Raw genomic sequence first — 17,240 nt, forward strand, 5'->3', positions numbered from 1 at the left:
GAGCACGGATAGTGTTGTCCAACCAAAATTCAGCTTGCTCGGCATCGTCATCATCCGTAGCTTTAAATTCAGTGGCCCCATGTTTTGAATCCTATCGATCGGGGCTTACTTGACCTTATTTGGTCGATTCACGGAGGTATTGTAGGTGCGGGGTTGCATTTGTCGGGAATGGAGGTTGTGGAACAGTAGTGTTAGTTCGAATGTATTGGTTAAACCAATCATTCATCACACTATAAAAGGCTTGCCTAGCCTCATCAATCGGATTGCTGGCCATAGGTTGAGAGTCATTGGCCTGTCCCTCTTGCGGAGCCGCGCCACACTCTCCACATCATCAGCTATTGCTCGGTTGGGATCGGGATCCATTGCTATAAACAAACACAAAGTCAAATAGTCAGAAATCACCACACTATCAATTCATCATTTAATGGCATGTATAGCTAGACCCCAAACATATCACGGTAGTCATAGAATTGACTAAACCGTAGCTCGATACCAATAAAATTGTAACACCGAGCCCGAGACCATCGCCGTGTCGGACGCGAGGGGTTGACGAAGCTAAATCCTCTTAAAGTACCGACCAATTTGGCATTTCCAGACAGGCTGGAAAACTGCGCCACTGTCGCCTTAAAAATCATATCTCGAGTTTCAAAACTCAGAAACTGATTCCGTAAATTTTTCCTGAATTTAGACTCATATATCCTTCCATGGATTTATTTCTAGAATTTTTGGTTGGTCCAATTGGTACAGTTTATTAGTTAAAGTCACCCATGTTACAGGGATCGACTGCTCTGAGCTTCGCGCGTTACAACTTGAATATCTCTCTATACAGGACTTTAATACTGGTGCCGTTTGTTTCTAATGAAACTAGACTCAAAATGGAATCTGCACATATAAGGCATGACTTCTAATTATTTTTGGATAATTTATATAAAATTTTTAAAGTCGCGACAGGGGACCCAGAAACCGTTCTGGCCCTGTCTCACAATAACTTTAATATCTCTTAACATGTAACTCCTATGACCGTTTCGTTTCTTCCATATGAAAGTAGACTCATCAAGGTTCATTTACATACTTATTCACTATTTAATACCATTCCTACCAATTTTGGTGATTTTTCAAAACCACACCACTGCTGCTGCCAGCATCTGTTTTCAAGGTAACCATTACCTATTTCATGATTTCCACGATTCAATTGGCCCTTTTTGCATACATAGCACAAAGTGTGATCATGATTAACCATTCCAATGGCTAATCTTTTCAAACAATTCCATACCCCATAATGATCATCATACAAACGATTATAGAATCATACTAAAAACGTATATAAGCCATTTTCGCATGGCTATCCAAGCTTACACAAAACCGAAAGGTACATGACCTTCAACAATAGGGTAGTCCTATACATGCCATTTCAAAGTTCAACCAAAATTATACCCAAAATGGAGGCTTTGATAGTGTAGATGACTTCGACTTTAATGATCCCGAATCCGATCGCTAACGAGCAAAATCTATAAAACAGAGAGCCAAAGCAACGGGGTAAGCATTTTTATGCTTAGTAAGTCTCAAGCAATAAAATCAGCTTTAACTAAGGCATTACATTCACATAGCCAAATGAGTCATTTCATTAATACACATTCACATAATCATACTTACTTCACACTTCATCATTGTATACTTTCACAAGATATCAACCAATTCAATAGCTGAAAATTCGTTAGTCGATTGAACGAATGTTACTCAAACATATCGACTTTTCCAATGCACATATAAACATACCTTTTCCTTTGGGCTTTTCGAGCGTACTAATTAAATTTATTACAGCAACCAACGCCACCTTCAGCCCAAGCTTCTTGAATACAACCGGATATAACCACATGCACGAATGCCTTGGTCTTAGCCCGGATAGAACGACTTGCACAAATGCCTTGGTATTAGCCCGGATTTAACAACTTGCACGAATGCCTTGGTCTTAGCCCGGATGTGGTCACTAGCACAATGGCCTTCGGTCTTAACCGGATATAATTACTAGCATAAATGTCTTGGGACTTAGCCGGATATCATTCAATTGCTCATGCACACACATACATCAATAATCATTACACATCCATGTTTCATTTTCGTTACTAAGGCTCAAACACAAACATATCACTTGCATAATCGCCTTGGGACTTAGCGGGTATCATTCAAATACTCATACACACATAAATCAATAATCATTACACATCCATATTTCATTTCACATAATTCGAGTAGGGTCATTTCTTGAGGACTTACCTCGGATGTTGTCGAACGGCTTCGACGGCTAATCGATCACTTTTTCCTTCCCCTTATCCAATTGTGGCCCTCTAAGCTCTTGAGCTAATTCAAACAAATTCAATTCATTAAAGTCTCGCTTGCTAGCCTTGGCGAATACACATATCATTGACTCAACATCACATAACTAAGCACTTTAGTCAATTTTCTTTAATTACGCACACATTCGCCTTAGCTCACAACAAGGTAGCCGATTACCTAAGTCAAGAATAGGCATCATTAAGCTTGCCTCTAACCGAATGCATGCACAATAATTCCCCCATGTGGCCGATTATACTTAGTCATACTTGCACAAAATCAACAATAAATTGCAAGATTTTCACATCATATGTGTACTAGGCCGATTGTACATGCAAATTTCACAACATTCTTCAACAAATTTCTTCTTTAAACAACATATTTATCACTTTCTTCATAATCAAAATATCATGTGCAATCATATATACACATATAGGTGCAAGGCCGAATTTCAAGGTGTCCTTAGCCTTCCAAAACACAAATTTTACTAACATGCAAGAAGCATGAACCATGCTCATGAATGCATCATGGCCGAATACATCACAATCATGCCCTTTCAACTTCAATCATGGTTAAACAAAAGAAAACTCAATGTCTTCTCAAGATGGCTACAAAGAAATTTCAAGAGTAGAAAATCCATTATTGCATGCATCATTAGCAAGCTTCACATTTAGCATGCAATGGCTTTAACACAATAACAACTTTGGCCAAATACCATTCCCATGGCATAACAAGGATTTGAACCATGGCTAACATGAACATCAAGTTAGCAACTAAAACATGCATGAAACTCATAACACAACCTCATACATACCTTACTCTTGATGCAAGTTTAGCCAAATTTCCTTCTAGATCTCTTCTAAACAAAGAAAATGAAGCAAAATCTCTTCTTCCTCTTAGTATTTTCGGCCAAAAGGAGAGAACAAGAATGAGCAAATTTTTTTGTTTTCTTTCTTAGTTGCACGGCAATGGGGGCATCCATGCTCATCTTTTTTTTTTGTTCATTTCTTTAATGCTAATTCTTATTTTATTTCTTCATACATAACTCACTAACCAAACATGTTGGAAACATGTTTCCTTGCCCATCAACACCTACCTTGGCCGCCACTATGCTTCTTTTGGGGAAATTTGACATGCAAATCCCTTATTTTTGCATGCATGATCAACTAGTCATCCCACATCTTCCCATCATACTTTCAAAGTTTACTACTAGGCCCTTTCTAGTGAAATTCACATTTATAACACTAAATCAAATCATCAAAAATGTCACACACAATTTAACACATATCATAGGCATCAAAATAAATTTTAAATTATTTTTATGCCTCGGTTTTGTGGTCCCGAAACCACATTCCGACTAGGGTCAATTTTGGGCTGTCACAATAGGGGCACTTAGGATTTAACCCATTTACCCTTTAACGCCGTTGATCCTAACACATTTTTTTATCACTTGTTAATGTTAACCCGTAACCCATATCTATGTTGTAAAATTATCCTCTTTATTGACTCCTTTTTTGTCTAAATTTCATGTGGTTAGTTGCCTAACCATGTTTCATCATTTGTATTGCTGAATTTCTTTTGCAAAAAAAAAAAAAGTGATAAGAAAAGAAAAAAATTGAAAAAAAATTCATTGAGCTTGAATCGTTGGTTTCATATTCAGTTGAAAAGCTCGTTTTCATTTTTATTTCTTATTGGTGTAAATTCATTTAATTTAACAACTGATTTTTTCTAGTTTGGCAACTTATCAACCCGATTCTCGATTTTAACCAACTTTTCTAACATTTTCCATACCCTTAACTGAAGCCCCATTACAAACTTGCAAAGACCTGTTGATTGGTGTGTCATATCATTCTATAGTGGTGGAGATTTGATTTTCAAGCAAGCCATGATAATGACATTTCTTGTTCGACTATTGAGTGCATATTACTTAAACCTTAAACACTTTGAGTGCTTTGAGTGAATCTTTAGTGAGGATGTTAATTCTTATTGAGTTTTAATTTTAGGTAATTATTGAGATAATGAAGTTCCTAATGTTTTTGAAGCATAAATTCTCTACATGGATTGCTTGCACTCTTTAGTGTCATTTTAGTGTAAATTTCCAACGCATGACTATCTGTGTAACACTCATTACCCATATTCAACGCCAGAATAGGGTACGAGGTATTACCGGACTTATACACAAGCAATCATGCAGAATTGAGACATAAATTTCCATCCAAATTCAAACTTTTCAAAAACATATGTATTGTCACTTAGACGAGCCTACGAGGCCTAAAACATACATTGGGGGCAGTTCAGGATTGAACCGAGAACTTTGGAAACTTCCCAAACACTTAGAATTTTTTTTTTATAAAAACAGGAATTTTTTTTTATAAAAACAGGGGTCACACGTCCGTGTGGTTTGGGATATGCCTGTGTGGTCACACACGCCCATATCCCTAACCTTTGGAACTCTCTCTTTATGACGTCATCAACAAATTAGGGTCACACAGCCAAGACACGTGCTCGTGTGCTAGGCCGTGTGGGCGATTTAATTTTATAATTTTTCATAAAATAGGTGCAGACTTCACACGTCTTGGACACACGCCCATGTCCCTGGGCCGTGTCCTTTACAGGCTAAGACACACGGTCGTGTCTCTGCCCGTGTGGCCAATTCGAAGCTAAAATTCAAAAATGCAGGAGACACACGGCCGGATCACACACCCAATGGGCAAGCCGTATGTCACACTTAGCCTAGACACATTCTCGTGTGTCTACCTGTATGGACAAAAATAAGGCTATTTACTAAGCCTTTTTGCCACCCTTACTTGCACCAACTTACACAACATCAAACAACACCAATCCAAGTATATACACACAACAAATTCAGCCACAACCAAGACATCCGCACATCAATTACATGCTATTTTCTATCACATACAACATTTCATAATTATCATCACAAACCATGCAATAACTTCATCCATGAAAGGCACCTCTTTATGTATAAATACTTAACCAATATTAGCCAATACCAAATGGCTATTTACAAAATGAATCAATTACCATTACAAGCCAACACATTTGGCCAAATCAATAATGACGCATATCACAAAAGACTATGTCCATGTACATGCCATAACTCAAAATAATGTAATACTAAGTACCCAAAATGATACTTTGATAGTGTGAGTGGATATCTAACCATTTTTGATCCCCAAGCTAGCCTGGTGACACTATAAGAAATGAAAAGGAAAGGGGGTAAGCTTTAAGCTTAATAATCAACTTTAAACGTACAATAACATACATATAACATAATTTAAATTAGCACAAAATCATCAAGTGATCATAGACATATCTTACTCATTTGCATCCTTACCAATAGTGCATCTTAAACCGAGATCATTTCTCATGAGTTTTGCGTACGTACATGTACCACTTTATAACATAATCATAACCTTTCACATCTTTGACATAATTATTTAAATTACACGTTGAACCACTTGGAATACTAAAGGATACTTGGGAATCACATATACATAGAATCATACCAATGCCATATCCTAGCTATGGCCTTACACAATTCTCATACTGATGTCATGTCCCAGACATAGTCTTAAACGAAATCTCTTAACGATGCCATATCCCAGATATGGTCTTACACTTAAGCTCATAACCGTAAGGTCATGACATTTGTATCCTAACTATTCCTAAGGTTCAACAGGGAATTTTGCCGTATCGAATCTTTGCTGAACGAATCTATAATGATAGTTGTACAAGTCATGAAATAACAAAATATTGAATACATAATATAAGTTGCATCATTTACACAGGAACTTACCTCGATACCAAATATGGCTAACTAATTCGATTTAGTCCACAACTTTGTTCTTTCCCTGGTTTAGGTCCAGACTCCATTTTTCTTGATCTATAATAGCAAATTTAGCTCATTTAATTATCACATTGTTCAAATCAGTCTGAAAACCATACTTTGGAAAAATTACAATTTTCCCCTTAAACTTTCACATATTTACAAATTAGTCCTTAGGCTCGTAAAATGAAATGTACTCATTTTCTTTGTTACCCAAGCCTAGCTGAGCCTATATCATGCTTATACCAGCCACAGTTTTCATCAAATCACATTTCTACAACCCATTTTTATAACTTTTACAAATAAGCCCTTTTTAGGTGTTTTCATCAAAAATCACTTAGTAAAAGATGTTTATCACACATCAAACTTTCACAATCTACCATGAAACATCAAAATACATGCATGTCACACATGGTTCAAACCCTAAGCATCAACCCTAGCTCAAATAAATGGTAGAAATGGCTAGATCGATTGATAACAACTTCAAAAATGTAAAGAACATTAAAAATGGGGCTAGAATGCACTTACAATCAAGCTTGAAAGTTGAAGAAACCCTAGCTATGGTGACCTTAGGAATTTCAGCTATGGCATGGAGAAGATGAACAAATTTTGACTTAATTTTCCCTTTTTATTCTTTTATTAACCAAATGACCAAAATACCCTTTTTATTAAACTTTCAAATTTTACTTATTCATGCCCATTTTTGTCCACAAAAATAAAATTGGTCAAATTTCTATTTAAGGACCTCTAATTAATAATCCATAGTTATTTCATGCTTAAAGCTTCTAGAATCACATATTTTGTAACTTTTGCAAGTTAGTCCTAAAAATCAAATTGGACACTCTATCAAAAAATTTCTTAACGAAACTTTCATACAATCATGCAAACATATCATAGACCTCAACATATTCATAAAATAATTATTTTTACTTCAGATTTGTGGTCTTGAAACCACTATTCCGACTATGCCCAAAATCGAGATGTTACAATCTATAAATTATCCTAAGACATTTTTGGTGGAAATAATAAATTAAGAGAACTTATCTTGATTGTGGGTTGAGGATTTTGCTCGAGGACAAGCAAACACTTAAGTGTGGGGATATTTGATAGGTGCTAAAAGTAACATGTTTTAATCTTATTCTTAATGCATTTTTGGGTGATTATTCGATGTTAATGGTGAATTTTATGCTTTTAATCCTTTAAATTCATGTTTTTATACTTAGGAGAGCATTTGTGTACTAGCCCGATTTTAGCTAAATCGAAACAGTGGTTTCGGGACCAAAAATATGAGATCAAAAAATTATTTTCATATTATTTTTGGTGTTTACAGCATGTAAATATGTATGTGTGGAAATTTCGTGAGCTAATTTTATCATTTAATAGCTCAATTTAAGAAAAAAAACTTAATCGCATAAAATGAAAAAGTTGCATGGTATAAGTTAAAAGTGCCAAATTTTCATGACTTATTAAATAGGAAGTCCTTATGTTGTAATTAGACCATTAATAGCTTGAGTGGACCATTATGGACATATATTAATTAGTTTTCATGTTTTATAATTAAGGGCAAATATGTCATTTTACAATAATGGTTAATAAAATGAAAAACAAAAGAAATTTTGTCCATATTTTTACTTGGATAGCTGAATATTAAGACAAAAAGAAAGCTTCCATGTTCATCAAGGGTTCGGCCAACTCTTTTCTTGATTAAGGAATGTTTTGAACTCGGTGTTTGATGATTTTTACATTTTTGTGATCATTGTTTTCAGTACTAGCTAGCCCATGCCTCAATTTTTGAAAGTGTTAATGATTTTGAAAGTTTCCATTGATGAATTCATGTGTTCTTGAATGTTTGATGATGGAAAATGAGTATTTGTTGATAGATTATCATGTTTTATAAAGTGATTTTTAGTAAAATTGCATAAAAGGGACTAATTTGTAAAAAGTGTAAAATGTGTGGTTAAATGTGTGAAATATTGATAAATATGGGTTATTATGGAGCTAAAAGATATTCTGCTAGCTTGGGTTAGTTGAATTCATTGAAAATTGTGTTTTTACGAAATTAGGAAAATCGAAGGTTATCGAGTAATCAATCCAATTCGTCAATTTCGAGTACGAGGTAAGTTTGTACGTTATAAACATTGTCACAGTTATGTTTTTAATGCTTTATAATGCATAAATTGTATATATATGAGTACGATTGCTTACGATGACAAATTGACTATGTTTGGAACTAAGTGTACGTTTCAAGATAGCTTCGACTATATATAGCACTTAGTGTGCGAATTGGAATAGCATCGGCTATATGTGGCACTAAGTGTGCGGTACTGAGATAGCTTCGGTTTAATGTGATGGCACTAAGTGTGCGATATCGTTATAGCTTCGGTAATCTTTTTTGCACTAAGTGTGTGAGTTCCTTGAGTATTGAAAGATTTCCGAATGGATTAACGTATTGAACAAAGACGTGAAAATGTAATAAATAAATACGGGGAGAATACAGGTACGTACTGTAACACCCCTTACCCCTATTCGAGACTGGGATAGGGTACGAGGCATTACCGGACATAAATAGAATCAAACATGCAAGATCGGGCCATAAAATTTCTGTAACACCCCGAACCCGAGACCATCGCCGGTGTCGGACACGAGGGGTTAACAAGCCAAATCCACATATTGCACCCACCAATTTGACATTTCCAGACAGGCTGGAAATCTGCGTCACTGTCACCTTAAAAATCATATCTCGAGTTTCAAAACTCAGAAACTGATTCCGTAAATTTTCCCTGAATTCAGACTCATATACCCATCCATGGATTTATTTTTAGAATTTTTGGTCGGGCCAATTGGTACAGTTTATTAGTAAAAGTCACCCATGTTACAGGGATCGACTGCTCTGACCTTCGCGTGTTACAACTTGAATATCTCCTTGTACAGGGCTTTAATACTGGTGCCGTTTATTTCTAATGAAACTAGACTCAAAATGGAATCGTCACATATAAGGCATGACTTCTAATTCTTTCTGGATAATTTATAGTAAATTTTTAAAGTCGCGACAGGGGACCCAGAAACCGTTCTGGCCCTGTCTCACAATAGCTTTAATATCTCTTAACATGTAACTCCTATGACCGTTTCGTTTCTTCCATATGAAAGTAGACTCATCAAGGTTCATTTACATACTTATTCACTATTTAATACCATTCCTACCAATTTTGGTTATTTTTCAAAACCACACCACTGCTGCTGCCAGCATCTGTTTTCAAGGTAACCATTACCTATTTCATGATTTCCACGATTCAATTGGCCCTTTTTGCATACATAGCACAAAGTGTGATCATGATTAACCATTCCAATGGCTAATCTTTTCAAACAATTCCATACCCCATAATGATCATCATACAAACGATTATAGAATCATACTAAAACGATATAAGCCATTTTCGCATGGCTATCCAAGCTTACACAAAACCGAAAGGTACATGACCTTCAACAATAGGGTAGTCCTATACATGCCATTTCAAAGTTCAACCAAAATTATACCCAAAATGGAGGCTTTGATAGTGTAGATGACTTCGACTTTAATGATCCCGAATCCGATCGCTAACGAGCAAAATCTATAAAACAGAGAGCCAAAGCAACGGGGTAAGCATTTTTATGCTTAGTAAGTCTCAAGCAATAAAATCAGCTTTAACTAAGGCATTACATTCACATAGCCAAATGAGTCATTTCATTAATACACATTCACATAATCATACTTACTTCACACTTCATCATTGTATACTTTCACAAGATATCAACCAATTCAATAGCTGAAAATTCGTTAGTCGATTGAACGAATGTTACTCAAACATATCGACTTTTCCAATGCACATATAAACATACCTTTTCCTTTGGGCTTTTCGAGCGTACTAATTAAATTTATTACAGCAACCAACGCTCACCTTCAGCCCAAGCTTCTTCGGAATACAACCGGATATAACCACATGCACGAATGCCTTCGGGTCTTAGCCCGGATAGAACGACTTGCACAAATGCCTTCGGGTATTAGCCCGGATTTAACAACTTGCACGAATGCCTTCGGGTCTTAGCCCAGATGTGGTCACTAGCAGAATGGCCTTGGTCTTAACCGGATATAATTACTAGCATAAATGTCTTGGGACTTAGCCGGATATCATTCAATTGCTCATGCACACACATACATCAATAATCATTACACATCCATGTTTCATTTTCGTTACTAAGGCTCAAACACAAACATATCACTTGCATAATCGCCTTCGGGACTTAGCCCGGGTATCATTCAAATACTCATACACACATAAATCAATAATCATTACACATCCATATTTCATTTCACATAATTCGAGTAGGGTCATTTCTTGAGGACTTACCTCGGATGTTGTCGAACGGCTTCGACGGCTAATCGATCACTTTTTCCTTCCCTTTATCGGATTTAGCTCCCCTTTGCTCTTGAGCTTAACGAATACAAGTAGAAGTATTCAATATTTTTATCAATAATGTTTACTTGTCAATCACATTCGGCATCTGAAATCATCTCGCTTTATTATAATTTATCATTCAACCTTTAAACCAAAACGCCATTATATGACCACATATACATACATCCATATATTTAAGCTCAAGAATTTTAATATAACATCAAGTGCTCAAATTACTCATGTCGCGATTATACATGGTCATAATACACAAAATCAAAAATAAATTCCAAGACTTTCACATCATATATGTACTAAGTCAATATCGTTGGCCAAGTTCACATACATTCTTCAACAATTCCTTCTTTAAACAAACACATCTAAGCCTTCCTTTCATATTATCAACTCCAACCATATACATTATTCAAGTATAACATTTTCATATTCGCAATAGTATTACACATAATAGCCGATTCTTCTTACTTTGTATTTATGCATCTACTTGATCATTCGTTTAGTTCAAGCACCCATACACCAAGATTCATCAAGTTTAGCATGAAACATAACCTTAATCCTCAATAACCATTATGGCCGAAAGTTCTAGTCACCCCAAAATCACAATTTCTAACATGGGTCACCTAAAAAAAATACTTGGTAACTAGCTCAATTTCATCTAAAATTTCAAGGATTCATATGAACTGCTCACCTTATTTATGGCTTAGAAACCAAATGGTTGCTCTCTTTTTCTCCCTTAGAATCGGCCAAGAAGAATCAAGAACAAAGACTTGTTTCTTTCACCCATTTCTAATTATTCCTTAAATCATAAAGGCAACAACCATTTCCTAAACATCTTCCATGGCGAACACTTGTATTACTACCACCTTCAAAATTTTTGACATGGGCAAGTAAAGGACTTAGTAACTAGCTTCATATATGCAAAGATTTCAAAGACTAACATGGATTCCATACCTTAGTTCAAGCTCAAGTGACCGAATGCTAACTCTTCCTTTTTCTTCTTGAAGGATCGGCTAAGCTAGGAGGAAGATGAACCAAACTTTTTTTCTTTGCTCAATACACGGCAATGGGGAGGGGCAACCACACATACCCATTTTTTTTCTTTTCTTCCTACTAACACCAATATAATAACCATTCTAACATCAACCATTAGCAAAACATGTTGGAAACATGTTCCCTTTGCCCATAATTTGTCATGGCCGGCCACTAACCTTAGGAAATGGGATAATTGACATGCAACTCCATTTATTTCACTTCATGCATTATTAGGCCACTTAAAAATTCACCTATCACATTTTCAAGTCCTAACACATGGGTCCTTTCTTATAAATTAGCACCTAATTAATAAAAATCAAGACACGAAATATTTACGCATACAAATTCCACATACAATAAGCACAGAATATAACACCTAATTATTCTTGTGACTCGGTTTTGTGGTCCCGAAACCACTCTCCGACTAGGGTCACATTAGGGGTGTCACAATTTCATCCAATCTAAAACCCTTCAAAACAACTTAAAATGTCCCTATTATGGACCTACGAGGCCCAAAACATACCTTATTGACGGTCCGAGACTAAACTGAGATCTTACGGAGATTCTAAGAAAATTTTTAGGTTAAAGCCTCACACGTCCATGTGGAGGCGTTGCACACACCCGTGTGCTTGGGGACACGCTCCCACACTCGTGTTGAATTTTTAGATTTATTATCTATTTCAAACCTACATGGTTTTCACATGGCCGAGCACACACCCGTGTCCTTGGCCCGTGTCCCTCACTCGGCCTGGCACACGCCCATGTGGAAGCCCATGTGATTTTAGTGAGCATTCTGTTTATGAAATCATCATACAAATTTGAGGCACACGGCCAAGCACACGTCCGTGGCCCGAGGTCGTGCCCTCCACACGGTTGAGACACACGGTCGTGTCTCTACCCGTGTGTTTACTACCATGCATGTTAACCTAAAATTCAAGGTGCAGGGGACATACGGCAAAATGACACGCCCATGGGGCCGACCGTGTGTCACACACGACCTAGACACATGCCCGTGTGTCTACCCATGTGGACCATTTGGAGGCTACTCTCTAAGCCATTTGTCACCCTTAAATAATCATACACTCCTATAAGTTCATTGACATATCCCATGATATATTTGGACACTTAAACATGCAACATTATAGCATCACTATGACTCATTTTTCATACTACTCCCTTAGTGTTCACACAAACTTATCTTTTAGTCATTCCACACCAATTTCATGGTTTACCATATCCCTTATTATCAATCCATTATGAGTGCTAAGTCATTCAACTACAAACTAGCAAATGAATAGGCATCCATCAAACCAACATACACATCTTAGTATGCATGTAAAGATAAACTTAAGGATACATTCCAACCATTAATATGGACCAAATCACATGGCCACATACAAAATAATCAAAGCCCAAATGAGCCATTATACTTGGCTACTTCAACATGACACATATACACAAAATAGACAAGTTTCCTATACATGCTATGACCAAAATAATTGAACCCTTTTTTTTATACCCAAAATCCTTAAAGATAATGTGATCCAAGCTCCGATGTCTGGATCAACTCATGCAAAATAGTCTGGATCAACTCAGTATCCCTTGGAACACAGATTCTTCCCCGAAATCTAAAACATCGATCGGAGTCAATTTGGAAATCGGGTTCACTGGATGATTCACACTGAACTTTCTTAGCTTGTAATTTTTCATCGAATTTCTGAGCTTCACAAATCTGATGGAGAAGAGTTGGCCTCGTCCTCAATTTGGCTAAAATGGATCCATCATTACATAAGGCCATCTGTGTATTCATTGCCCTCAAAGTGAATAAAGACTTCCTGCTCAAAGCGTCGGTGACCACGTTCGCCTTTCATGGATGATAATCAATTACAAGATTATAATCTTTCAAAGTTACAACCATCTTCCTTGCCTTAAATTCAAATCTTTTTGAGTCATTAAGTACTTGAGGCTCTTATGATCGGTATAAACATCGCATTTTTCTCTGAACAAATAATGATGCCAAATCTTCAAGGCAAACACTATGGCGGCCAATTCCAAATCATGAGTCAGATAATTCTTCTCATGGGGCTTAAGCTATCTCGAAGCATAGGCTACAACTCTTCCTTCTTGCATAAGCACACAACCTAGTCCATTCAAGGACGCATTGCTGTAAATTACAAATTCTTTCCCTGGTTCCTATTGTACTAGCACTGGCGCCTTAGTCAATAGCATTTTCAACGTTTCAAAGCTTTGTTGGCACTTTTCTATCCACTCAAACTTAACATCCTTTTGCAGAAGTCTTATCATAGGAGTGGCTATCATAGAAAATCCTTCTACAAACCTTCGATAATAACCGGCTAAGCCCAAAAAGCTCCTAATTTTAGTTACATTCCTTGGAGACTTCCATTCAACAATGGAAGAAATCTTACTAGGATCAACCCAAATACCATCACTGGAAACAATGTGGCCTAAAAATCCAACTTCCTGGAGTCAAAACTCACTTTCACTAAACTTGGCATATAATTGCTTATCCTTTAAAATCTGTAAAACGATCCTTAGATGTTTGGCATGTTCCGTGATACGTGATATTCATGAAAGGTTTTAAATATTTATAATGAATCGTTCTTGAAACTAACTATTATATGATGAAGGCAAGTGTACCTATCGAACAGTAGTATAGCTTTAGGAAGACCAAATTATCGAACCCAAAGGAACTAAAAGTACTAGTATTAACTTTCTTTTTATTATCTAGCCTAAAAAATAAAAGGGTTTTATTTAGCTAACTAATTAATTAAACTAAGAAATCACAGGAAAGAAATTTGGGGAAAATACTTTTCGGAAAACTCAATTGATTAAGACAATACCTAAGGAAAAATCCACCTAGACTTCACTTGTTATTTTACTCTAAATTGGATGATTTATTCATTCAACTTGTTTCGTAGAGATCCCTAAGTTATATTATTATCTCTCTCAAGATTAACAACGTCTAACACTAGTTTGAATAATTGAAATCTCTTTCTAATTAATGCCCTAGGGTTGCATTAACTCGATATATGGATACCCTTATTGGGTTTCACCCTAATCCGGCAAAATCTTGTCACCCTATCTCTAGGTGCACAACCAACTCCGCTTAATTATGACAAATTTACTTTTAGACAGGGTCTATTCCTCCTCTGAATAAGAGCTTAACTTGAATAAATATCCTAGAATATCAAAACAAGAATTAAGATCACATAATTAAGAACAAGTCAAATATTTATCAATAATTTAGATAATAATAACAAGATCCATTTTAGGTTTCATTCCCCTTAGGCATTTAGGGGTTTTAGTTCATACTAATGAAAGAACACATCTCAAAAGAATAAAAATAACAAAACATAAGAAAACCCAAAACTCCTGGGGGAATCTGAAGGGAGATCTTCAGTCTTGATGGTGAATCCAGCTTTTGAGATGGATCGATCGGCTTTCCTTTAGCAATTCCTTGCTTCCTCCTGTGCGTCCCCTGTCTAAGTGCCTCTTTAGGTGTTTAAATAGGCTTTGGAATGCCTAAGAGCCCTAGGCATTCCCTCAAAATTGGCCTTTTTCTAATTGGACTAAACTAGGGCCCGGCAAGGACACGCCCGTGTGACACGCCCATGTGTGATTGCTTAAGGCCGTGGTCAAGGCTGTTAAATGGGCACGGGTGTGTGATCTACCCGTGTAAATCATCCTTTGACCTTGCCAAAGGGACACAGCCGTGTGGTCTACCCGTGTGAGGAAGTCCAGGCCGTGTTGATTTCGTACGTTGGCCCATTTTCTCTGTTTTTGGCCCGTTTCTCATTCCTTTCACTCTCCTATGCTCACCAAAGTATAAAACATGAAATTAAGACATTAGGAGCATTCAATTCAATAATTTTAAGGAACAATCATCTATAAAATATGCTAAGCATGGGATAGAATTATTTATAAATTACGGTTTATCATTCTGACTCATCTCTAGAGTAAATCAAAAAAATGTCATCTATGAACACCACAACAAACTTATCCAAGTATGGACAAAATATTCTATTCATTAAGTCCATAAACACAGCCGGAGCATTCGTCAATCCGAAAGGCAGAACAAGGAATTCGTAGTGACCATACCTTGTTCTAAAAGCAGTCTTAGGTATGCCTATCACCTTAACTCGCAACTAATAATAACTAGACCTCAAATCTACCTTGGAAAACCATGTGGCTTCGTTGAGCTGATCAAACAAGTCATCAATTCTTGGCAATGGGTATTTGTTCTTAATCGTTACCTTATTAAGTTACCGGTAATCAATACATAATATCATGAAACCATCCTTCTTCTTTACAAATAGCACGGGAGCACCCCAAGGAGAAAAATTGGGTCTCGCAAAACCTTTGTCAACCAATTCTTGCAACTGTGACTTTAATTCCTTTAACTCCTCTAGAGCCATTCTATATGGAGTGTTAGAGATAGGTGCAATTCTTGGCATTAACTCAATACCAAATACAACTTTTCTAACTGGAGGTAAACCTGGCAATTCTTCCGGGAACACATCCGTAAACTCACATACGACAGGCATCGATTCGACTTTCAACTCAGATTCCTTTGAATTCAGTACATAAGCCAGATATGCTTCATATCCTTTCCTCATACATTTCTGAACGGTCATCAAAGAAATTACAATCGACAAGCCACTAAGTTCATCTGATTCGACTCGAAGGACTTCACCATTCTCATGTCTCAATTCCATAACCTTTCGTTTACAATCTACTACAGCACCATGAAGTGTCAATGCATCCATACCCAAAATAACATCGAATTCATCAAACGGCAACAACATCAACTTGGCTGGAAAATAAAGGCCCCTAATCATCAAAGGGCATTTCTTACATACTTTATCGATTAAGACATGCTTGCCTAATGGGTTTGACACTCTAATCACAAATTCTGTAGACTCCATAGTTAAATTCATGCTAGATGCCAATTTCATGCATACGTAAGAATATGTAGAACCTGGGTCTATCAAAGAAATAACAACAATGCCATAAAGAGAAAATGTACAAGTGATCACGTTAGGCGACGATGCTTCTTCATGTGCTCGTATGCCGGAGCCCTAGCCTCAGATCGCACTGCTGTCTCTGGTGTCATATGTTCGCTGTGAGCTCTAGTCCCGACACTTTTTGGGGGTCTCATGTAACACTCCTTACCCATACCCGAGGCTGGGATAAGGTACGAGGTGTTACCGGATAAACATACAAACATTAAACTAAAATGCGGGCCATAAAATTTCATTCATATTTCAAAATGTTCATTCACTTACACATAGTCCCTTATTTGAGTCTACGAAGCCCAAAACAAACTTTAGAAAGGGTTCGGGACTAAACTGAGAACTTACGAAAATCTTGGAAATTTCATGCTTTAAGGCTCCATACGCCCATGTCCCAAAGTCGTGTTCCATACACGGCTGAGACACATGGTCGTGTTTCTGCTTGTGTGGAATATACCTAGGCTATTTTCCAAGCTTTGGTCAACCTTAATCTCTTACACACTTATACAAAATCAAAAGCATAAAACACGGTATTCATTTAATGAT

The 17,240-nt window shown here is 36.7% G+C and overlaps 1 protein-coding gene across 1 annotated transcript; it reads right to left on the reverse strand.

Annotated features, from left to right (window-relative positions):
- Window positions 1-13,189: 13,189 nt before the first annotated feature.
- Window positions 13,190-16,448, reverse strand: LOC128296642 (uncharacterized). The gene is made up of 2 exons (XM_053032079.1): window positions 16,167-16,448; window positions 13,190-13,525 (listed from the first exon to the last, which is right to left on the reverse strand). The coding sequence occupies exons 1-2, from the start codon at window positions 16,446-16,448 to the stop codon at window positions 13,190-13,192; spliced, it is 618 nt and encodes a 205-aa protein (XP_052888039.1).
- Window positions 16,449-17,240: the final 792 nt, after the last annotated feature.

This window comes from Gossypium arboreum, chromosome 8 (genome assembly GCF_025698485.1).
Source record: "Gossypium arboreum isolate Shixiya-1 chromosome 8, ASM2569848v2, whole genome shotgun sequence".
Classification (NCBI taxonomy): Eukaryota; Viridiplantae; Streptophyta; class Magnoliopsida; order Malvales; family Malvaceae; genus Gossypium; species Gossypium arboreum.